The 23,074-nt window shown below is 54.3% G+C and overlaps 9 protein-coding genes across 9 annotated transcripts; 5 read left to right on the top strand and 4 right to left on the bottom strand.

The window, feature by feature from the left end:
- Nucleotides 1-388: 388 nt before the first annotated feature.
- Nucleotides 389-1,105, bottom strand: ISF_03368 (ribonucleoprotein (LSM)-related domain protein; the record flags this gene model as incomplete). The annotated part of the gene is made up of 3 exons (XM_018846974.1): nucleotides 389-580; nucleotides 669-719; nucleotides 839-1,105. The coding sequence occupies 3 exons, from the start codon at nucleotides 1,103-1,105 to the stop codon at nucleotides 389-391; spliced, it is 510 nt and encodes a 169-aa protein (XP_018705863.1).
- Nucleotides 1,106-1,598: 493 nt separating this feature from the next.
- Nucleotides 1,599-3,104, top strand: ISF_03367 (pentatricopeptide repeat protein; the record flags this gene model as incomplete). The annotated part of the gene is made up of 1 exon (XM_018846973.1): nucleotides 1,599-3,104. One exon carries the CDS (start codon nucleotides 1,599-1,601, stop codon nucleotides 3,102-3,104), a length of 1,506 nt encoding a protein of 501 aa, XP_018705862.1.
- Nucleotides 3,105-5,111: 2,007 nt separating this feature from the next.
- Nucleotides 5,112-7,068, top strand: ISF_03366 (Major facilitator superfamily transporter; the record flags this gene model as incomplete). Its single annotated transcript, XM_018846972.1, has 3 exons — nucleotides 5,112-6,006; nucleotides 6,094-6,435; nucleotides 6,497-7,068. 3 exons carry the CDS (start codon nucleotides 5,112-5,114, stop codon nucleotides 7,066-7,068), a joined length of 1,809 nt encoding a protein of 602 aa, XP_018705861.1.
- Nucleotides 7,069-7,552: 484 nt separating this feature from the next.
- ISF_03365 (Fungal transcriptional regulatory protein) lies at nucleotides 7,553-10,407 on the bottom strand (the record flags this gene model as incomplete). Its single annotated transcript, XM_018846971.1, has 3 exons — nucleotides 7,553-8,941; nucleotides 8,990-9,867; nucleotides 9,915-10,407. 3 exons carry the CDS (start codon nucleotides 10,405-10,407, stop codon nucleotides 7,553-7,555), a joined length of 2,760 nt encoding a protein of 919 aa, XP_018705860.1.
- A 446-nt stretch (nucleotides 10,408-10,853) lies between these two features.
- Nucleotides 10,854-12,884, bottom strand: ISF_03364 (DNA helicase, ATP-dependent, Ku70 subunit; the record flags this gene model as incomplete). The annotated part of the gene is made up of 3 exons (XM_018846970.1): nucleotides 10,854-12,110; nucleotides 12,164-12,772; nucleotides 12,828-12,884. The coding sequence occupies 3 exons, from the start codon at nucleotides 12,882-12,884 to the stop codon at nucleotides 10,854-10,856; spliced, it is 1,923 nt and encodes a 640-aa protein (XP_018705859.1).
- Nucleotides 12,885-13,532: 648 nt separating this feature from the next.
- ISF_03363 (ferrochelatase precursor) lies at nucleotides 13,533-14,902 on the top strand (the record flags this gene model as incomplete). The annotated part of the gene is made up of 3 exons (XM_018846969.1): nucleotides 13,533-13,754; nucleotides 13,810-14,383; nucleotides 14,448-14,902. The coding sequence occupies 3 exons, from the start codon at nucleotides 13,533-13,535 to the stop codon at nucleotides 14,900-14,902; spliced, it is 1,251 nt and encodes a 416-aa protein (XP_018705858.1).
- Nucleotides 14,903-17,997: 3,095 nt separating this feature from the next.
- Nucleotides 17,998-19,439, top strand: ISF_03362 (cell division control protein 3; the record flags this gene model as incomplete). The annotated part of the gene is made up of 3 exons (XM_018846968.1): nucleotides 17,998-18,229; nucleotides 18,279-18,745; nucleotides 18,804-19,439. The coding sequence occupies 3 exons, from the start codon at nucleotides 17,998-18,000 to the stop codon at nucleotides 19,437-19,439; spliced, it is 1,335 nt and encodes a 444-aa protein (XP_018705857.1).
- Nucleotides 19,440-20,494: 1,055 nt separating this feature from the next.
- Nucleotides 20,495-21,261, bottom strand: ISF_03361 (mitochondrial membrane fission protein; the record flags this gene model as incomplete). Its single annotated transcript, XM_018846967.1, has 4 exons — nucleotides 20,495-20,824; nucleotides 20,918-21,011; nucleotides 21,126-21,144; nucleotides 21,243-21,261. The coding sequence occupies 4 exons, from the start codon at nucleotides 21,259-21,261 to the stop codon at nucleotides 20,495-20,497; spliced, it is 462 nt and encodes a 153-aa protein (XP_018705856.1).
- Nucleotides 21,262-21,988: 727 nt separating this feature from the next.
- Nucleotides 21,989-22,694, top strand: ISF_03360 (kinetochore protein spc24; the record flags this gene model as incomplete). The annotated part of the gene is made up of 2 exons (XM_018846966.1): nucleotides 21,989-22,015; nucleotides 22,083-22,694. The coding sequence occupies 2 exons, from the start codon at nucleotides 21,989-21,991 to the stop codon at nucleotides 22,692-22,694; spliced, it is 639 nt and encodes a 212-aa protein (XP_018705855.1).
- Nucleotides 22,695-23,074: the final 380 nt, after the last annotated feature.

Below are 23,074 nucleotides of genomic sequence, written 5' to 3'. Positions count from 1 at the left end.
TTCGAGGAGCAGCTTCCAAGTCAACGGTTAGGTCAACGAGAGGGGCGTTTAGTACTCTTTTCGATTTTTTTGTATTAATTGCTTGTTTTCTCTCTGCTCAAGTAGCCCAACGTGGCCCGTGTCACATATTTCCATTTCTCGTAACGCCGAAAATGCGTAGTCTCCAGACCATCCTTTGCAACCCATCGGGCTATCCATTTCGCCATGGCTGAGGAGGGGGTATCAGAGAGGGCTGCATGATAAGAAAAACAGGCGACGAAGAGTTGATCTATCCGTTGAATATCCCAAAAAGATGCCTTCCTAGATTCTTCGGCGGCGAGCAACAAAAGAGCACGATTTACTTGCTTCTGTTGCTGCTGAGTCGAAAGTCGGGCTCGCTCTTCCCCGCTCACTGTCCGCGACCGCGACCTCGGCCACCACGACCGCCGCCACGGCCTCCTCGTCCCCGGTCACCGCCTCCGCGGCCGCCGTGGTCCCCTCTTGACTGGCCGCCGCGACCGCCGCGGAAGTTGCCCTGCTGGTTCTTTTGCGCCTCGGTGGCGAGGTCGATGATTTCTTCGGGAACTCGTAGGTACTTGATCTGTAGAGGGGGGAGAGTCATGGTTAGTTTTCGTATTTCGCAGAGTGGTGGTGCAGGCCTTTAGAGTAGGACTCGGGATATCTCGTACATTGTTGCCCTTGACGTAGACCTCTGGTAAGCGCACAAACTTGTCACCCTCCTGCAGCTATTGTCAGCAATCTGATCCTTCAAGCAATACGACGCACTCTCGTGTCAAAAATTGATCTCGTATGCATCGGCTGCCCATGCGCGCATGGTAATTCGGGGTGAGATTCGTACAGGACTCGTTTGGACAACCTCTTTGAGTGTGAGGTTCATCCAGGTATCGCAGTTGACGAGATGCCCGTTGAGGGTCTCGCCGTTCTTGAGCTCGACCAGCATCGGGTGACCCTGGGCGGCATTAAGCAAGCCGAGGGGCAGCTGCCAGGGAACAAGCACGTTAGCAAGGTTCTCGATCCTTTGGGGATAGAGCAGGCCGGCGCGGTGGGATGGGCTCCGCGATCGCGTGCGCGGGCCAAGCTGGGGAAGCGGGAATGTCCGTACCATTGTTGGTTTTTATCTGTATGCAACCGCGACGAAAACTAGCAAGAGAAAACAAAGACCCAATGCTTTCTAGACGGGCGCAGCGGGGCGTTGATGGGAAGCTGTCTATTGTTGAGGTCACTTGGAGGGAGACTGCGAGATGGTGGTGGGCTGGTCCAGTTAGTGCAGAACCTCGCCAGTTGCATTGCCCCGGTTGGTGATTGCGGAACCCTTCCGTCCAGCACTACCTCAGAAAACAGCCATGCCTTCATCCAGTCGACTGTCCCCTTTGTAATAATAGTGTTGCATTTTTCGACAACCTTGGGGGAGGGAGAGATCTGCGAGGAAACTCAAAAGGACAATGCAGCGCAGTACGATAATCAACGATGGCCTCTGGCGCTGCCTCTGTCCCTCCTTCGACAGGACACTGGTGAGGCATGCGGCGCGGCACTCAACCAATCTACGCTCACGCCCACTGCGCCGCGAGCTTGGACGAGGAGCATCGATCCCGACAAGGATGCAGCGTCGAGCGTACAGCGCAGAAGCATCGTCATCAATCGACGCCTATATCCAAGGCATGATGAAGCCGACACCAGGACCGGAACCAACGACGCGGTCGCCGAGGCTGGTCAACATACTCACGAGCAAAGCGCCCCCAAGCGACACAGCACTCTTTGCGGCGTCCATTGACGAGCTGATCGACCACCTGCACACACTGCGCGGCCGTGAAAAGCCCTGGATGTCTACCTTATCCACCGTGGACAGGCACAAGCGCATCGTGCACCTCGTCAGGCACCTGGTTGTGCAACGCAGGCAGCGGCTGACTGCGTTCCTGTACGAGTGCATTGTGGACACCTTGGGACATCCAGAGAGCAGCGGCAAGACCTTGGTTGCCCTGATGAAGGACATGGCGTATCAGGGTATCGAGCCGACGCCGGCCTTCCACGCCGGGGCCCTCGAGTCCCTCATGGTGCACCCCAACTACGCCGCCATGCTGGAGATTCTGGAGCACGCGCGCGAGCATGACTGGCCGGAAAACAAGCCAACGCTCGCCGTCGCGCTGCTCCGCGATGAGCAGTACGAGCTAGCCTACGACACGCTCATGGAGCTGCACGCGAGCGGTGCTCAGGTCGAGCCGTGGATCTACGACGTCTTTGTGTTCGTTTTCGGCAAGATGGGCTTCGTGGACGAGATGATGCAGGTGCTGGTGGCGCGGCTGACGCTCGCCTCTACGCAGGGCCTGGATGCGCTGCAGTTCTTCGCGCTGGACGCGTGCAGCGCCGCGTTCCATTACCCGGGCACGCTCGCCGGGTGGAAGACCATGGTGCGCGGTGGCAAGGTGAACCCGCCCGACGGTGTCGTGGAGAACGTGCTCAACACGGCGGCGCGGCAGGCCGACACGGCGCTGGCCAGCGAGGCGCTGGACATGCTCGCGCAGCGGACCAGGCTGCAGGATTACCACTACGACAGCGTCATCGACGCCTTCATCCTCGAGGGCGACCTGGCCTCGGCAACGCGCCTGCACTGCATCATGCATACCAACGGCGTGCCGGTGACCAAGGCCGCCGCCCGCCGCCTCGTCGCCGCGGCCGCGGCCGCCCGTGCCGGGCCTGAGATCAACGAGTGGCTGCGCGTCGCCACCGCCGAGCAGGACGGGGAGAGGCTACTGGCGCCGCCGCGCGGCCACCTGCTTGCGGCCGACGCGTCGCCGGCCCTGGAGCTGTATGCGCGCTATCAGCAGTTGTGCGGCAGCGGCGAGGCGGTGGTGCGGCCGCCACTCGAAGTGATGCTGCAGCTCCTACCACACTGCAGCGACGACCAGGACGCGGCGGCCGGGCTGCGCGACGGGGTTCTGGAGGCGCTGCGCGCGCAGGCGGGCGAGGGGCCGCGCCGGATGGTCGCGCAGAAGCTTCGGGCGGCGGCGGAGGAGCTGATCCGGGACGGCAGGACGGTGGAGGGTTGGCTTCTGGAGGAAAAGGTCGACGAGATTATGCAGCCACCGCAGCTAGAACGGCCGTCGTAGTCGCGCGGGCTTCTCCTGCAGCGAGTTCAACTTCAAACTCAGGCAAGGCGCAAGAGCGCAGAGAGAAGAGCGAGCCAAATTGACAAGAGCGTGCTAAACTGGCTGGCGCAAACCAGGATCGTGCTACAGCGATGGCCGCAACGGACATTACTTTAACTACTTTTGTATAATTATATCTCCTTCAGACTACATGCTTTAATGTATACTGGCATCTACTTTCGTATGTCCGTGCCGGTCGGATTTCAGTAACAGCGATGGGCTGCCAAGGCGGCGCTTGTCGGTGGTTGTGAGCCGTCTCGTCCGGTTATGTCCGGGGCTTGCCAGACGGGGAGCGAATCTTGGCCGCCTTACAGTCAGCCATTAATATTTTTATTTTATTTTTGGGCCCTCTTTAATCTTTCAGCATGTGCATTTCTCTCACCTGCCGAGACAGCAGAAACATGAAAACAAGTGGGATGCATTGGTTGGTTGTCAATATACAAGTTGCGGCTCTGCAGATGGGATAAGACAGCGTGCCAACACAAGACACCTTCTCTGGCTATTGTTTGCGACAACCATGTATTAGCAGCATCATTGGAAGAATGGCGTAATTTCTCTATGATGAAGCCAACAATTCAATCATGTCAAAACTCCGCATGTGGCTTAACATATTTCTAAGCTTTTATTTGTCTCTTGCTGGCGCCAGCGCAATCCAAGACCAGATTGCTACCTAACCGTGTGAAACAGAAGGATAGGTAATCAGGCTATCGAGTTTCTTATTTCTTCCGCCGTGAATCGCACGTCATCATCGGTAGCCTCGATACCCAGCCCTGCTTCGTACAGAGAGAGAGGGTTTGTAATCCAGGCTCTGAGTGGCTGCCCTAGCGAATCTGGGCTAGGCCAAAGGCAGTGGGTATGGCGTCAGCCGCTGAGCAGCAGATAATTTTACACCATTGATTGTTTATTGCTCCGTTAATTGTTTATTGATTCTTATGATGAGCTGCCGTCTTCCCAGTGCATGGATGGCTGAGAAAGAGTCTCTCATAGAAGTGCATCTCTGTGTGTGAGAGATGGTGATAATGTTGGAGTTCACCAGCCAACCAACAGAGCGGCGCAAATGAATTGGCATGCCATGTCCATTGTTAAACGGTGCTAGGTCCGAGTGACTATGCAATTGATTCCATCAAGATCAGCACCAAAAAAAAATCACACTTGTTCACGGTCAGAATTCACGGTCAAAATGAGTCCCACATACAGCTTGGCAATGGTTTGACTCAACCGCTCCTCCGTTCTCTCCACCTCGTACTTGCTTGGTTGGGAATCCAAAATCTAGCAGTAATAATAACAAACAAAAAACTCGCTCTTATTTGCGCCGGCCACCACCATCCAGCATGCTGCGGCGGTTGGTTGGCTGCCCGTCGCTCTTGGTTCACGTCAGCCCAGTCCCAAGGCTGCAAGCTCGTCAACTAAAACGGTCGAATCGGCAAGATTTTAGCGCGGCAGGGCTTGAATCTACCTACATACTGTACATCTCGCGGTTCGGATTTATAAGCTGTCAATGCGGCTCTAACAGTTAACACCACCAGCCAACTAACTCCGCCGCAGCTCGGATCTTGCTTCCCACGGCCCCTCTCCCTGTCATGCGATTGTAGTTTTTTTTTTTTTATACCTTTTGATTAATCATATGGGGGTGACATATTCGGATATTTTTAATGCAATTCTTCCTAGAGGTTCCATAGTTCTAGAGATGTATAAGTATGCAGCCTTGGTCGCTTGTCGGTGAACTCCCGTAGAACCATCACGAACATTGCATCTGCTCTGGCATAACAGATACCCCGTCTCAGCAGCATCATATACTTTATACCCTTGACTAGTAGTCAGTCACGAAAACACGGAGACTACTTATCCCAAATCTGCATTTCACCGACAACAACCCGTACAGACTCTCAACCCTTACTTGCATATTGTCCATCTCATCATCGATACCAGCAACTCAATTTTTCAAAAGACCTCTTCATCTTCCTCAAAATGGCGGACATTATCCGCGACGCCACCATTGGCCAGATCATCCGCTGGGTGACCAACAACCGCTACCTGCAGTACCCCGAGGAGAAGCCTGACTTCAAGCTGCCCGAGGCCTACGCCAGCATCCTCCACGGCGCCACCGAACAACCACGCAGACCATCCTCCTCCTCGCAGTCCTCCAATAAATCCACCCTCGACGCCGCCGCCACCGCTGCCGAGAAGACCGAAGACGCCGCCGCCGCCGCCGCCGCCGCCGCCGCCGCCGAGCCGGTGGCCCCTCTGGCCCACATCCCGTCTCACCGGTCCGGCATCAACAACATCACCGAAGCCGCTCTCGAGGCCGACGAGCAGCGCCACCTCGCCCGCACCCAATCCCTCCCCATCGCGCCGCAGCTCACCAAGGACGGCGCCGTGCTCGTCGACTGGTACCGCACCGACGACCCGGCTGACCCGCACAACTGGTCCAACGGGAAGCGCAACGCCGTCGCGCTGCTCATCTGCCTCTACACCTTTGTCGTCTACACCACGTCGGCCATCTACACGGCGTCCACGGCCGGCGTCATGGCCGAGTTTCGCGTCGGCACCCTCGAGGCCTCGCTCGGCCTGTCGCTGTACGTGCTGGGCTACGGCGTGGGACCGCTCATCTTCTCGCCGCTCAGCGAGATCCCCCGCATCGGTCGCAACCCCGTCTACGCGGCGACCATGTTCCTCTTCGTCATCATCTCGATCCCGACGGCGCTGGTGCACAACTTTGCGGGGCTGATGGTGCTGCGCTTCCTCCAGGGCTTCTTCGGCTCGCCGTGCCTGGCGTCCGGCGGCGCGTCCCTCGGCGACATGTACAGCCTGATGGCCATCCCTTATGCCATGATGGCCTGGGTCTCTGCCGCCTACTGTGGACGTACGTCTTTCTCCTCCCTCTCTCTCACCGCCCCTGTCCTTCTTCAATAGCTTCCCGCCATCAAGCATCCACTAACTCTCTTCACAGCCGCCCTCGGCCCTCTTCTCAGCGGCTACGCCGTGCCCGTCATGGGCTGGCGCTGGTCCCTGTACGAGTCCATCTGGGCCTCGGCGCCCATCCTCATCCTCATGCTCCTCTTCCTGCCCGAGACGAGCAGCGCCACCATCCTGCTGCACCGCGCCCAGCGCCTCCGCAAGCTCACCGGCGACTCCCGCCTCATGTCCCAGAGCGAGATCGACCAGCGCAGCAAGACCGTCTCGGCCACCTTCGTCGACGCCCTCATCAAGCCCCTGGAAATCACCCTCAAGGATCCCGCCGTGCTGTTTGTCCAGATCTACAGCGCCATCATCTACGGCATCTACTACTCTTGTAAGTTCAGGCAGTGATATTCACCACAAGGTCCCCGAAGACTAACAGCTTGAAATCATAGTCTTCGAGGTCTTTCCTCTCGTCTACCCAGTTTACTACGACATGAGCCTCGGCCAGATCGGCCTCGTCTTCCTGTGCATCCTCATCTCGTGCCTCATCGGCGTCGTGGCCTACTTCTGCTACCTCTACTTCTACATGAACCCGCGCATCGTCAAGTTCGGCTTCGGCGCCCAGGAGGAGCGTCTGGTCCCCGCCCTCGGAGCCGCCTTCGGTCCGACCATCGGCCTCTTCCTCTTCGCCTGGACCGCGCGAGCGTCCATCCACTGGATCGTGCCCACCATCGGCATCACCATCTACGGCGCCACCGTCTTCGTGGTGATGCAGTGCATCTTCGTGTACATCCCCCTCAGCTACCCCATGTACGCGGCCAGCCTGTTCGCCGCCAACGACTTCTTCCGCAGCGCCCTGGCCTGCGGCAGCGTCCTGTTCGCCCACCCCCTCTTCGGCAACCTGGGCGTCGCCCGGGGAACCAGCCTCCTCGGCGGTCTTTCTGTCATCGGCATCGTCGGCATCTGGCTTTTGTACTTTTACGGCGCCAAGTTACGCTCTATGAGCAAGTTTGCGCTTGCTTAATTGAAATAACGTCCTCGGAGCCAGTGACTAAACAAACCGTCGCAAAATTACCAGCCTTGCCATCTAGACCTATTATAGATTAATACTACCTTACTTAATTCTTCAAACACATGCTCAATTTTGTTTTTTTCTTTTCTACTTAATTCTCTAGTTACTACAGCCCCTACTGTATGTAGTCCGCTCCCGCGTGTACTTGTTGTTTTAGCTGCCAGACCCTGCGTCACACAACTGGCAGCAGTAAGTAAGCAATAGGCCCTCATCGTGAGAGAAGAAAAATCGTATCGATAAATCAGATTCAACGCCAAGGTTCTTCCCTGTAGCGGAAGATGCTCTTTGGTATCCCATGTGCACACAACAGAAGCAAAAGACCTGTCCCAGATCCACGTACGCCAAGCCCTCGAAAAAGCAACCTCTCAAGTAATTATTATGTACATGAAATCTCGCAAAAATTCCATCTAGTCGAGTTCCATACCACCTACTTGCATCAGTTCCAACCACTGCCGCCGGAACCTCCCCAACCGTTGCTCGAATGCGTCGTGGTCGTGGAGCTGCCGTGGAGGCCGTTATATCCATACCAAGACTGCTGCTGCCCGTGCTGCGTCTGGTTCGGCGCAACCGTTGTTTGATGGTGATGATGCTGCTGCTGGTGTGTAGGCTGCTGTGTAGGCTGCTGTGTAGGCTGTGACGAATAAGACTTTCGTGGAGCGCCGCCACGCTTTGGCTCGCTCATCACGCCATGCGCGCCGCCACCATTACCGTTACCACCAAGGCTGTGAGGCTGGTTCTGTGGGTGCACCGAAACCATTGTGTTCCCAGTGTTATTGTTGGTGTTGTTCCCCCCGGTGTAGTTGTGGGTTCGCTCAAGGGTGCCTGCCGCGCCGACGTCTCGTCCGCGACTCGGCCATGAGGGTTTGGCAGCGTTGGCACGCACAGGCGCCGGCGGCTCTTGCTGGCTAAAAGCTCTAGCCAGTGCAACATGTGTAGAGTTACGGTACGCAGTGGGATCGTATGCAATCCTCTCCGTTGCGGCATCTTGAAGTTGCGGGTACGCTCCTTGGCTCTGACCGTAGCTGGCGCTTTGTCGATAAGGGTCGCTTGCGTACTGCGACTGAGTTTCCGGCTGGCTGTAGGGGTTAGCCGGAGACCGGTCAAGGGTAAGCGGGTTTCGTGGTTGAGCCTCGTGCCTCCTCGGGTTGTGGCGCTCGAGAGGACTCTCATGTCTTTCACGAGGGGGTGAAGCCATGAGAGCCTGGGCAGGCGTCGGTACCCTGCTCTTAACCTTTTCTGAAGGCTTTGGCGGTCGCTGTGATCTTCTCGTGGCTGTGGCTTCCACGACAGTGCTGGCATTATTTGGCAGCGGTTCTCTCGCTACAGCAGTTGTATCTGGATAGAAGACGCGCCCTTGTGGCAAGGCCAGGCCGCCAGAGCTCCAGTTGACCGAGCTTACCGGAGCCGGGTTCTCGTATGTGGTGGGCTGAATGCTCGCATCTCCCATGGGTCGAGAGCCATTGCCCTCATCGTCCGGGGTTAATTCCATCATATTTGCGATGAGAACTTGGCTAGAGGCCAATGGTTGGTGGTGAGTTTCGACGACGTGTGTTTCAGCAGCTTCTTCTGTTTGAACAACTTCTTGTGCATGAACAACTTCTTGTGCATGAACAACTTCTTGTGCATGAACAACTCCCGATGTTTGGGCATCTTCTGGTCTAGAGTCCTCTACCTCGCCCTCGGCATCCACAGTCTCCGACATGATAGTATCATCGTCTTCCGTGACAAAAGCGGCAGACTTTCTCGGTCTGGGCTTGGGCACTGGGTACTCGCACGTCAATCCAGACTGCTGGCACACAGTACAGGTAGGCTTATCCTTCGAGCACTGGGAACGATTAGATAGTCGTTCGGATCGCGTGTTTTCAGGACCTACCTTGGATTTCGAAAGCTTGCAATTAAAGCAAAAGACTCGCGATCTCATCCCCTTTTTGCCGCCCTTTCGAGGCGTCTCCGACGTTCCAGTTGCTTCAGCGACAGAGACTTCTTCTCCTGTACTTTCACTAGGTGAGTCATGCCCAAGGTTGACGGCGCCAGATGCTATTGTTTGGGCATCAGGCTGGCTCGGAGCCGGCCGTGAGCTACCCTTTTTTGCTGGGTTAACAATGTGCAACCTTTCTGCACCGTACTTAACGAGCATATTCAGCGACTCGGCCTGAACTTCCGGCGATTGGTTGGAGAAAATGCTGAACTGATCCTCGTTGAGTGTGGCTGGGTCGATACCAGCTTCTGTGAGCTTCTTGATAGCCGTTTCGCGTCGCCGCTCTGCTTCTTCAGGTGACACATTCAGCGACGCCGTGTTGTGCTTTGTTGTTGCCTTTGAACCGGTATTTGGAAGGGCTTCCGCCGCCGTCGCTGCTGAAAGAGCCGCAAGAGCAACTTGATCCGCAGCGTCGATTACAGTCGTGCGGTTTGCATCGGTCGAGACAAAGCCCTCTGTAATCGGGACCAACTCAGCCTGCGAAAGTTGATTTTTCGCGCCCTTCTTCGGTCGTGATCTCGGTCTCTTGGGAGCAGGTTCTCCATCGGCGTTGATCGCGGCTCGTTTCTTGCGTGGCGTGTCGCTCTTCTTGGCCGATCCGGGCGCTTTCTTCTTAGAAACGGCCCTCGGAGGCCGAGGTGGTGGCTTGAACAAATCATAAACCTCGCCAACGGTTCGGTGAAGAGGAGTGTGTGAATAGTTGGCGGTGATGGCGCTGTTGCCTTTAGAAAAGCTAATCGTCACCGATCCTCCACAGTCGAATGCAGGCCGCGCTGGGAAGGTTAGCAAAGTCCTAGGCGGTAATATCGAAGAAGCTTACCTCGGGACACGAAATCCATCTCCTTTTGGCTGTATTCAAGGATGGCTTGCATCTGCGCGGCCTTGCCGTGGCGAGTCCACTGCTGCCACGAGTGGTTACAGGCGAATGTGATGACCCAGCCCTGCGCTTTGCGGTTTTCCTCTACCATCGACCAGGTGCTTCCATCTATACCGCCTATGCTATTGAGTATTTCTTGCGATACGGCGCGTTGTAATATCGGGGTCTCCTGCGGCTGCGACACGAGAGCTTCGCGAGCAGAGACTGTGCTGAGGTTCGAGTCGACATTGTCGCCTTGACCAGCGAAGACGGTGAACTGTGTCGATGGGCCGATATCGACGCTTAATTTAATTCGCTCCGCGCGTGTCTCCGTTATTTTGCCGTCGAACGCATCGCGAAAGCGGGACAGCACGTCGTCGAGGCTGGAGCAGGCCTCGTCATGCACCGGCTCGTCCCCGGCCGCGCCAAAGTTGAAAGAAGCTAGAAAGTCCGCCATAATGAGCCGTCAGGACGCGCGCCAGAGCTGCCGCTGATACATGGGCAACAAATTGGGCCCTTCAGCGATGGAAACAGCGCGCTCTGACGTCCGGCGCAAAAGTGTTGACGAGGGGTTCGCCTCAACTTTGCTGGCGCGCGAGGAACTCGCAAAGGACTTGTGGGGCGCGTGGTTCCTGGTAGTGGCAGGCAACTTGTTGGAAAGCCGCGATCACGTCCGGCTAGCAGTGCTCCGTCGACGTTATGGTGTGACTGGTTACTTGCCCGAAATATGTATTCAAGTCATGGGCTAATCAATGTTCAATTTTCCTTTTATTTTATTTTCTTTTTACTTCATTTTTCCTTTATTTTTGTTTCATAAAATTCCACATAGCTAGAGTACACACATCCTATGCACACTAATAACACTCAGTTCACCCCTCCCAGGGAATGACTTTCCACAGCCCATCAATTCTCTTCCGCCCACTGCTCTAATCTCTCAATAATATCAGCCTTTCTTCCGCTGGTACTTAGGCCCTTTGCCCCGGCAATATCTTTTAGTTGAGCAACCGTCATCTTCGAAATTGACCCATCGTCTATCGCAACCTTCACCTGAACCGGGGTCAGACTAGACCCAGCTGGTTGACCCGAAGCCGTCCTTCCGCGCTTTGCTGGCCGCTCAGGCAGTTCGTCATCAACTTCCCTCTTCACCGCCCTTGATTCAGTGGTAGACTTGGCCTCGTTTGAAAGGGCCTCTGACCATTCCTCAAGATATCCGCCAGCACGTTTACTGATGGCTTTGAACTTGGGCAAGGTGGCGTCTTCGGCAGTTTCGGGAACCTCTTCCTCAAGAGCAAGTGCTTGTAGAATCTTGTAGTGCCATTGCAGCGATGGGTTGGGGTATTTGGTCGGGTTATACATCGCCTTTGGCAGCTGTAGCTGCTGAATAATGGTACGCATCCGAGTTTTGAGATCATCGGACGCCTGGGCCAACTGTCCGGGGGGCTTGATTTCCCTGAGATCGTCTGCAAAGGGAAGAGGGTACAACCACAGTCCAGCGGGCAGAAATGGCGTTCCGGACTCTTCGTCGGACTGCGACTTTGAGGGCATGATGGCGGCAAGCATCGGGTTCGCGTTGGCTCGTACCACACACCAGGCAAGAGCCACCTTATTGTCCTTGAGCAACTTTTCCCATAGCGCTGTGAAGACGCGCGTAGAGCCGACGTAACCCTCTTCACTTGGGTATATGAATGTCGATTTCTTAATGCTACTCCACACCGGAATTGAGCGACGAGATTTGAAGCCAATGATGCGGATAAGAGGACTACCAAAGTCCTTGAGGCTCTTTTGCTCCTCAGACGAAAAGTACACGTACTCGCCGCCGAACTTGTATGCTTTCTTTATCTCGCCCTTCTCAACAGTGCGTGTGCTATCTTCGGCGATCCGGGTCGTTTCACCCACAGCCAGCTGCGGTTTTTCGCCGTCTAGCCATATGTAACAAGTTCTTGCCGGCGCCTGTCTGTGTATAATATTGTAGCCTTTGACAGATATCTGCAGGTCAGGTGCAATCTCAAATGGCAGATTGGAAAATATAGCTCGTTTCGCAGTTTGCTTTGAGTTGATGTTTGATATAAGTGAAGTGAGGAGACTGAGTCCATCTCCCGACTTGCAGACCGCAACCTCTGGAGAGTTTGCCTCAGCCAATGGATCCCGATATAGGATATCCTGGAACAAGCATCAGTAAGATACACTGTAGGTAGACAGACACCAGGGCATACATCGTAGAACTTGGCCAGATCGAACTTGCTGTCATGATGCGAAATTGGGAATAGGTCTATCGACACCCCCAAATCATACAGATCCTTGGCACGCACGGCGGCGGCTGATCTGGCGGCTTTGTCCGTGGCATGTGGGTTATCATCATCTGTCACCAGAAACAGTCGCCGACTTCCGAAATTGGCGGCGCGGGTTGTAAAGATCTGATTGGCACAGAATAGCACGTTTGACATAGAAACGGTTTCAGTAGTCGGCTTTAGGATATCATCGTCAGTCTCTTCATCTTCGACAAGAGATCTCAAGGCTTTGACGTCGTCTGCAGAGGGCACGTCCAGATCGGTAAACAAATAGCAGTGGGGGTATCCCAGGCCACTTCTTCCATTTTCGTCAAGCTGAAATCTTGTCTTCTCTGTGCCAAAGAGCAAAATTCCAATCATGTCCTTGGGGTTGGATATGATGCGTTGCTCCATGAAGTGATATGCACATTTCAGCGCAGCTTGAACGGGGCTATCCCGGTCTGCTTTTTTCGAGTCTGAAGGTGGAGGGGCCTTGAGCATTGACTGGCTGACTTCAATTGCAAGCAATACAGCATCTTTTTGCGTTTTGTATGACTGTCCTCGTTAGCATGACGCACGTCTAATCGATCGCAATGCCGATGATACACACGGTTTCGTCGATCTCCAGATCCCCGTCATCTTCTTCGTCCCGTCGCCAGTCAGACATTGTAAAAATAAATTATAAATCAAGCAGACAGTGGATATTGAAGCACCAAGGCAAGGACGGGCAGACGACCAGTTAATAAAGACGAAGTCCAACGAGCTGGTCTAGTGGGTCCCGGGATGCTGCCTGGAGGTCGCTCCAGGCACGTACAGTGTGCTAAGAATAATGGCACAGACGCGTTGGATAATTGAAACTACACACGAAATCACGTGCCTCAACGGGCGATTGAGCACAGCATTGATACGTAGGCAGATGATCAACTACAACTATCCCTCACCATATCTAGTCTCTTCAAATTTGTATGATCGCTATCGTCACTATCGCCACTATTAACATTACTCTCGCTATCATCAATGCGTTCACAGGCGTTGGAGCACGAAATACAACGAAATCACGTGCATCAATGATTATTAGCTGCGCAGTGATTGGTCACTTAGTACGTTAGCAGCGACTTGTGCTTGTGTCTACAGCGCCACTTCTGAGCAAGTACCTTATAACTGCTGGGTCAGCTCGGCCCTAGCCGTCGGCCTGTATGATCTCCGGACCACCAACACGAGCTCTGAATCGGCAAATGCACACTCTGCACACCTCGTATCGCAGTCACATTTCGCATTGCAGCTCATTTTCATCAACAGTTGCAAGCGCGACAGAATGGCGCTGCGTATAACGACGCGGCAGCTCTGCCGTAACATCCCCAGGAGCACTACAAGCTTCCAACAGATCGCCATTCAGAGGCGCCGACTGGCCACTACGTCAGCGCCCCCGGTCACACAAAATGCGACGGGATCCAAGGGCCCAACGGCCATGGTTTTCCTGAATATGGGTGGTCCGTCAACCACGGCCGAGGTTGGCGACTTCTTAAGCCGTTTATTTGTAAGTACTCGTCTGCATCCTGTTGCTGCCTTGCCCTAACCCGATCGCTCCGCAGTCCGACGGTGATCTCATCCCGCTCGGTCGGCTTCAAAACTATCTCGGCCCATTGATTTCGGCGCGCCGTACACCCAAGATTCAGAAACAATACGATGCCATTGGAGGAGGCTCGCCTATCCGACAATGGTCCGAGCATCAGTGTGCTGAGATGTGCAAGATCCTCGACAAAATCTCCCCAGAGACGGCGCCTCACAAACCATACGTCGCTTTCCGTTACGCAAACCCTCTGACCGAAAACATGTATAAGAAAATGCTTGAAGATGGTTTCGGCGGAGGAAAAGGCGGTCGAGCCGTGGCATTCACTCAATACCCCCAATATTCTTGCTCGACAACTGGGAGCAGCATCAATGAGTTGTGGAAGTGGCGCCACCGACTGGAGGGCAACACGAGGGCAGAGACTGAGGGTGCTATCAATTGGAGCGTCATTGATCGCTGGCCGGTACATCCTGGTCTTGCCAAGGCTTTTGCACAGAATATCCAGGCAAAGCTTGCCGAATACCCCGAAGAACGCAGAAAGAACGTAGTTCTGCTCTTCTCCGCCCACAGCCTGCCCATGTCGGTTGTCAATCGAGGTTCGTACACACGAAACATGGGGAACGATAAATCCAGAGTGTGCCATTCTAACAATATTGATAGGCGACCCATATCCTGGCGAGGTTGCTGCCACAGTCTATGCAGTAATGCAGCAACTTAATTTTTCCAATCCTTACCGCATCAGTTGGCAGTCGCAGGTCGGCCCCAGTGCCTGGCTGGGCCCTCAGACATCGGATACCGTCTCGAGCTACGTTGCCCGTGGCCAGACAGATATGATCCTTGTCCCTATCGCCTTCACGTCTGACCACATTGAGACTTTGTATGAACTTGATGAGGAGGTTATCGGTGAGAGCGGGCACAAAGACACTATCAAGCGAGCAGACAGCCTGAATGGTAGCCGCGTATTTATCGAGGCTCTCGCCGACATCGCCAAGCAGCACCTTCATAGCGGCGATGCCTGTTCGAAACAAATGCTGCTGCGTTGCCCTGGGTGCAAGAGCGAGCGCTGCGGGGAGTCAAAGAGATTCTTCTCGCAAGGTCAGGGCCCTGTACTCTAGAGTGTCATAATATTACGTGTATTATATAGTCACACCATGCACCGGTCGTGTAGCTCCATTCGGGGTTCACCCTCGATTGAGGATCTGTTCTCTGATTTAAAAGGGCATTGGTAGCTATTTTCTCCACGCTGATTGCTACCTACCCTATATGCCTCGCGCAACTCCCGCTCCAACACCCCGCCTTTGGTTGGTGGGGGGTCGCTGATTCTCAAGATCGTTTCATGTTTTCCTGCCTCTGCGTCCGTTTGTTAAAGGGGGTGGGAAGTGGACAGTGGGATGTTGGTTAGGCTGTGTTGGGGTTTACGATATGGATGCGGAGACCTGAGCGATGGCGCGCCTATAAGTTGGGGATGAACTTACAATTGACCCAAGAGCTAGCACGGAGTCGTTTTAAACCACAACGTAGCTCAGGGCATGTGAATATGTAGGTAGTTGTCGCGAGACCTGTAAAAGACCCATAACAGGCGAATATACGGCTGGGCGACAAGACGGACAGCCACCAGCATGGTGCATCATCAAGCGGAAACACCCTGGCTCGCATGTGACGTTCAAGCTAAGTCCAGTAGACATAGATAGTGTCCCGATACGGAGCCACTCCGTATTGACATGCACGGTTCTACCAGTATTGATGTATTACTACAACGACTGCAGCTCCCGGACGCGCGATGATGACGGGTTGCATCACACGATTGAGATGGCCGGAACCGACAGCGGACACCATCACGAAGTGCGAGGAAGTCCGGGGTAAGCTGAGCATCGGCCCGTGCTTGGGCAAGGCGTTAAAAGTTGGTCCATATGTCTGTGGAATGGCGCCGAAGTAAAAATTCCCGTCGATAATGTCCGTGCACGGTGAGCATCAGATAATTTAGGGAAAGGAGGAGAAAACCGAGGAAAATAGGAATGCCAATAGACACATAAATGTGACTCTGCTCCTTTCTTTTTTTTCTCTGCACCCCCCCAGGTGGCCCCTTTTCGTGCCGCCCTGTGGGTTGGACCGCATGCTTACCAGTAAAACATCAAAAGAAAAACCCAAATGCCAGCACATCACGTTTCCCGTAGTTAATCGATAGGAGATAGATCCGCTAAAGCGGCACACATCGGTCGAAATTTGAGCTGGCATGTAAGAGTATCAAGTCGTGTCAAGTGCAGTACCTACGGTTGGTGGGAGCAAGGGAAGTTGGGAAGCTGCGAAGAGTGGGCAGGATTTACTTGGCGTTTCGTGGTGGCATCGCCAGTATCGGATGTCTGCAGCGGAAGAAAACATAACTAGCACTTTGTTATCTACCTACATACATAGGTACCACGTCCATCAAAAAAGTAATTACTGGTAAAAGCCAAAGCATCAAGTAAAGGGAAAAACAGGAGCCGGATAGTGGCAGGAACGTTGATGTCCCAGAGGGAGCTTGGGGCATCAGAGCTCCTCCCTTGTGAAGTACTATATACCTCATTTACCCGCATCACAGTCTCTTGAGTGCTGGCGAGCGGATGCAAATCTCTGTACCTGATACCTGGCGACCCATGATTGCCGTTGAGCTTCAGAGAAAAGTCCACTGGCCCCCTGGAAACGCTAAACCAATCAAGGCTAGCTCTGCACAAACCCCTTTTGCCAGGTGCCACTCAACCACTCTAGCCAGGCCCCAATAGCCCCCGGCCAAGGGCCCCAGCACCAACGGCACAGCACAAGCCTCTCACTGGCCCAGCATGCAGAGCAGAGCCAGGGCGCCAGGCCACCCGAGACCAGGGCGCAAATTCCACCTCCTGTCCCCCAATTCATGCTGAAGGCCACCCAAAAAGTCCCCCCCCTTCTCCTCCTTGTGGCCAGCCCGAACTTGCGATCCTCACGTCAGTCTGTTCCTTTCGTCGTTCTTCCGCCATCATCGCTACTGCCTCTCTCGTTTCTCAGTTGCGTGTCTGGCATTTATCTTGACGCATCGTCTCTACGAGATTGTCAATTTACGTCTTCTTCATCTCGTCTTAGCTGTCATTTAGGATTCCTCATCCTTTGATAGGTAGGTACCTTCCCCCCAGATTGATCCGCCTCGTCACCCCCTTCCGACGAAACCATCGCGCATCAGAATTTTAGTCTCAAGATTCCGGAGGATTCTGGCTGCAACCTAGCCAAGAATATTCCTTGAGATCTTCCAGACTCAATTCCGCACGCGGTGACCTTGTCCCTGAACATCGCGAAGGGCGCATCTGCACTCGTGATCCAGGAGCTCTGCTAACCAAAATCCCAGAAGCCGTACTTCCTTCCAACCATTCCTTAAGAACCGGTCGACCGCTCTTTATACATAATTATGGGTAAGACTCCTCTTTCTTCGCTTGATACTCTGCTTCGCGCCGAATGGCAGTCGCAAAGGCAAAAGGGGCTGTTTCTGGGTCATGCCCGCCACGCGGTCGTTGGGTGTGCACAACGCCCATAGTTGTCCTGGAATCCCTCTTATCACCCCTTCTCATCCGACTTCTTTCTGCTCCACGACTCTTGGGTCCGGCATAAACTTTCACAATCTACGTTTTCTTGGCTTCGCATTTTTGGACGTCCGCTCCATCACGCCACGGCGGACCAGCAGTACTTTCCCTACCATGCCATTTGCCTTTGTTCATCCAGTCAAGTACCGCACCCGAAGCGTTCAACTGGACAAGGCATCCCCCTCGGCGGCCAAGATCGATTTTGAAAGCCCAGGAACTCAGCAACCACAAACCAAGCGAATCTCGAGCCTGTCAGCTGCCTCTTTACGCCTTAGCTCCAGCGCCCCAATCGCAATAGCACCAAACGTTGTCCAGCCTTACCGGAGCATGCTAGACGTACAGGATCCCCCAAAGATACACTGGAATTCAATGTCACTTGACGAGTTGTACTCTGGCTCAATGGATTCAACCAAATTCGATTCTGACGGAGGAAGCTCCGACCTAACGGAAATAGCCCCTCCAATTTCAACAATCGAAGCCACAACCAACGCCCAAACCTGTCAGGAACCTCCAATTGCCAATGCACATGCCCTTTACCGCCTATATAGCTATGCTGCCGCTGCTTTATCTGAAAACCATTGCTAACATTTTCTGCAGCTACCAATGGCAGCGGCTCCCCGCCCACGATGGCGCCCGCATCCCCCGCTAACGGCAAGCTTGATATTCCGGCAGACTTCGCCAAATGGGCTAGCCCTTCTAACACTGCATCTGTAGATGCGCCCATCTCTGCTCCTGCACAGGATACCAGGAACATTGTCAGACGCAAGCTGACCGGTTACGTTGGATTTGCCAACCTTCCTAACCAGTGGCACCGTAAGAGTGTCCGCAAGGGGTTCAACTTCAACGTCATGGTTGTTGGTAAGTTTAATTGCTTGCATCCGTTTTATCAGACCTAATGGTTATACAGGTGAATCTGGCCTCGGCAAGTCGACCCTCGTCAACACTCTGTTCAACACCTCTTTGTATCCTCCCAAGGAGCGCAAGGGACCTAGCCTCGACATTATCCCTAAGACTGTCACCATCCAGTCCATCAGTGCCGATATCGAGGAGGCTGGTGTCCGCCTCCGCCTGACTGTTGTTGATACCCCCGGATTCGGTGACTTTGTCAACAATGACGAGTCTTGGCGCCCCATTACCGACAACATTGACCAGCGCTACGATGCTTATCTCGATGCTGAGAACAAGGTCAACCGGATGAACATTGTTGACAACAGAATCCACGCTTGCGTCTTCTTCATCCAGCCCACTGGTCACTCTCTCAAGCCACTTGACATTGAGGTCATGCGCCGCCTCCACACCAAGGTCAACCTCATTCCCGTTATTGCCAAGTCTGATACCCTCACCGATGAGGAGATTGCGAGCTTCAAGGCCAGAGTAAGTCTGACGCGGAATTTGCTTTATTGATGCATTTCCTTGTACTGACAATGGTTAGATCTTGGCCGATATCAAGCACCACGGTATCCAGATCTTCGAGGGTCCCCGCTACGAGCTCGATGATGAGGAGACCATTGCCGAGAACAATGAGATTATGTCCAAGGTTCCTTTTGCCGTTGTTGGTGCCGCCACCGAGATCAAGACCCCCGATGGACGCGCTGTCCGTGGCCGTCAATACCCTTGGGGTACCATCGAAGTCGACAACGAGGAGCACTGTGACTTTGTTAAGCTGCGCCAGATGCTTATCCGCACCCACATGGAGGAGCTCAAGGAGCACACAAACAACACCCTCTATGAGAACTACCGTACCGACAAGCTTATTGCTATGGGTGTGTCTCAGGACCCCAGCGTCTTCAAGGAGGTCAACCCTGCTGTCAAGCAAGAGGAGGAACGCGCCCTGCACGAGCAGAAGCTTGCCAAGATGGAAGCCGAGATGAAGATGGTCTTCCAGCAAAAGGTCCAAGAAAAGGAGAGCAAGCTCAAGCAATCAGAGGAGGAGCTTTACGCCCGCCACCGCGAGATGAAGGAGCAGCTCGACCGCCAACGCCTGGAGCTCGAGGACAAGAAGCAGCGTATCGAGAGTGGTCGCCCTCTCGAGAAGGAGGGCAAGCGCAAGGGCTTCTCTCTGCGATAAACTGGCGGTACTCGAGCACTGCGCCATTAATGGCTTGCTCTCTGTACGACCAATGTCTGAGTACCATGATGCCTTTTGCAGCACAGGCTCTACGCCATACATTTCCTTATCTGCTTAGTCTTTTCATTACCTCTTCAGGCCCGTTTCCATTTTAATTACGACTCCGTATCTAATTTGTTAGCCGAAAATACCATTGTTGCGGGAATGGTTAGATTGGGGAAAAGTGTTTACAGAATAGTCATGCAATGCCAAACATGCGCAAGCAGACGAGGGCAACAAAGAGGCAAAGCCACAAGAGTTTGGGCAATGTTTGCCCCTGCAAGGTAAAAGGCTTGTCTTCGATTGCCTCTTGCGCTGGACATTTGTTGCTTTGAGCTGTTGCCAAAGGTTGACTAAAGATCTTGGAGGACAGGTTTGCTTTCATTTGAGGGTTGTCTTCTTGGCGAATTGGTTTTGTCCCCGACGTTGCGCACTTATGGTTTCCCTTTTCATAATCTAGTACAACGAAATTGACTGTTTTATCAACACGACCTGACGCATGGCCGGCGGCTTGTGTTTGAGAAACATGCGAGTCGATTCACGTACTGGACTTTCTTCTTTCTTTCTCTTTTCTGCAGGATCGGATGCCCTGTTCTTCTGCCAACATTCTTTTGTCATTTAGCTTCCTTATTGTCATTGGTATCTAATTCTGCTTCCTTCTGCGAGTAAGTCAAGACAGTGATCAAGTAAAACTGTAGGCACAGCTCGGCCCCGTAACAATGCCGGGAATATAAGCCCCCTATCCGTCATGGTGTGCAAATTTTTGTTCGTATTTCTATTGCAAGTATTTGTAGATCCCCCCAATCTACAGGCTATAGCCCGCTACTCGATGTTGAACAAGAAATTATGCTGGTAGAAATGAGAGGAGGTGACTTGTTTCCCACGTAGCGCCCGCACTGTTTGTACATGCCCATATATGCCAGTATTCGCCAAAAAAAAAAAAATGGATGTGACAGAGAAAGGCCAAAAAAACATCCCACTCGTTTCCCGAGCTGTACCTAGAACACCCCGATCCCTCACCTCTTGCGGGCGTTCCTCATGATGAACGCGCCGACAACGCCCGCGGCGAGGCCCACGCCGCTGAGGATGGCGACGCCGAGGAGGCCCTCCTTGGCGACGCGGTCGTCGATGAGCTGGCGGAGGTTGGCGGCCTGGAGGTTGGCGGGCTCCTTGTCGAGGAGCAGGTCGTTGTAGCGGCGGGCCTCGCCGTAGTTGCCGAGCTTGTAGTTGCCGAGGGCGAGGTAGTAGAGGCACTCGCGACGGCGCTCCGGGGCGACGCGGAATATCTCGGACAGCAGGCGGACGCCGAGCTGCTGGTCGCCGCGGTTGGTGGACTTTACGAGGCCCTGTTGCGTTTGGCGAGATTTTGTCAGTATGAGTGTGGGAAAAAGGAAAAGGGAGGGCAGAATACGGCGACGGCGGCGACGGCGGTGGCTTACCCAGGCATAGTTGAATTTTGTTTGTACTCCTACCATCTCACCCTCCTTCTCGTACTGCGCGCGCAGAACCTTGAGCTCTGCGGCGTTGAGCGGCCTGGAGGCGGGATTCGCAGACATGTTAGCAACGTCCTCATGGTGGTACGGATTATCGGGATCGGCCGGGTCTTGGAGAGAAGGTAGACGGCACCCTGAGCGGGTTGAAACTCACGTTTCCGCATCGAGAGCATCTGCTAGCTGCATTAGCAACAATGATTCCCTATGGCGTCCTGGGGAGCTGTCGTAGCTTTGGGGCAGTCGGTTCGTAGGGAGGGTTGCTGCAACTCACATGGAAGCTCGGTAACCATTTTGGCGGGGAGGGCGACTCGTCCGTCCTCCGAGAAGCAAGGGTGCAGGAAAAGGTCGCGGTGGTTGAAGGGGTAGCGTCGTCGGAGGGCAGATATTAAGGCTTCGTATCAAGACAGTTGGAGGAACTCTATAGATTGCGCAAAGCCAGATGGATGTCAAGGTCGTGGACGAAGGTCGCGAGAGAATGGGGTCCCAGCTTTGGGGCGGGAAGAAAGGCCTGGCGAGGAGTGTGGCGGGTGCTCTCGTCTGGTTGTGGCGCAGATGACGTTGACTGTATCCACCAAGAAGGGCTGAACAAAAGAGGAAAGAAGCTGGCTGGGTAAAACAGGCAAGATGCAATGAACTGAACAGCAAGTGTCATTTGTCAACTATGAAATGCATTCTTTATTAAGCACCTTGGATATTCATGTCACCTTCTTCTTCTCTTTGAGAGGGCCGTGACTGGTGCGGCTCGTGGAAGATGGGTGGAGCCGAATGAGGCAGCTTTAACTGTCGCCTGGCCGACGCGACTCTTCTGTTTAGTTTACTCGTCTCCACTACAGAACGGGATTCTTGCACGAACGCGGCGTGACAACGATAGCGAAAAGCCTTGAAATCACTCAAACGACCAAGAAGAAACCGCAAGAAAAGCAACCGACGCGCGACTATCGAGACCCTTTTCCAAATTTCTCTCCTCAATACCAGAGACAACCTACCAGAGCGCCGTCTCTCGACACAACCGCCACCATGTTGCTCGCAGAAGATCCCGCGACGGTACGCACCTCCCCCCCTACCCCGCACCGCATCCTCCTCCTCCAAGCCTGACCTGCCATTTCCACAGCTCATCCGGCACACGATCGACAACTTCAACATCGGCCCCGACAAGGCCGCCGTCGAGCGCGTCGACGAGTCCCTCTCCACGCTGGGGCAGGCGCGCGACCTGCGCCTCCGCGAGGCCTCCTCCTCGCTGCAGCGCCTCGCGCGGCAGCTCTCCGCCGTCTCCCAGCGCCACCGGGAGCTCCTCGACGCACACGACTCGCCCGCCGCCGCCGCGGCGTCGTCCGAGCACGCCGCGGCGCTCGACAGCGAAAAGTTCCGCACCGCCAAGGCGGCGAGCGACGCCGAGGCCGAGGCGGAGCGCGCGGCGCTCAAGGCGGCGGACCTCGCGGCCCGGCTGCAAGAGCTGGAGCTGCAGGGCGTGGAGGGCGACGTCGGGCAGGGCGGCGGCGGCGCGGCGAGAAGGGACCTGGTGGACGACGAGGTGCTGCTGCGGCTCAAGGTGTATAGGAGTTTGGGGATAGACGTGGAGCGCGATGGGGATGGCGAGGCGGGCGGCGGGGAGTGGACGCGTGCGGTGATTCGGAATGAACGCAAGGGCGACGTGCACGTGGTGAACATTGAGAAAAAGTTTTCGCGCTTCTTTTACGCGAATTACTTTTGGAAGACGCTGTGACGGGGGAGAGGGAAGGGGACTCTGTTGTGCTCCGACGGTATGGGAGGCGTGGAGGCATTTTGTTTACTAATTGTTTTGGCTTTGAAGCGTTGGATACTGTTTTTATCAAGGTTCTGGAATACCCCGGCTACAATGAATCATGAACTACTGTTTCTAAATATTGGTTGAAAATGTTCAATATTTGATACCAGATACAATGGATTATAAAGTACTACCTTTTCGGGGTTGAAAACGGTTCATGTCTGGTCATAAATATCGTGTAATGTACAGTTGTGTTCAGCTGCCGAAAAAGATATAAATGTCCGCCATTCCCTGTTGCCCAACTAGATGATAGTGTACAGTAAATGCAAGACAACGTAAAACGTGATGCGGTCGTAGCT

The sequence above is a fragment of the Cordyceps fumosorosea genome, assembly GCF_001636725.1.
Source record: "Cordyceps fumosorosea ARSEF 2679 chromosome Unknown scaffold_6, whole genome shotgun sequence".
Classification (NCBI taxonomy): Eukaryota; Fungi; Ascomycota; class Sordariomycetes; order Hypocreales; family Cordycipitaceae; genus Cordyceps; species Cordyceps fumosorosea.
Note: the sequence above shows the minus strand (reverse complement) of the source record. Positions and strands in the feature narration are given on the sequence as shown.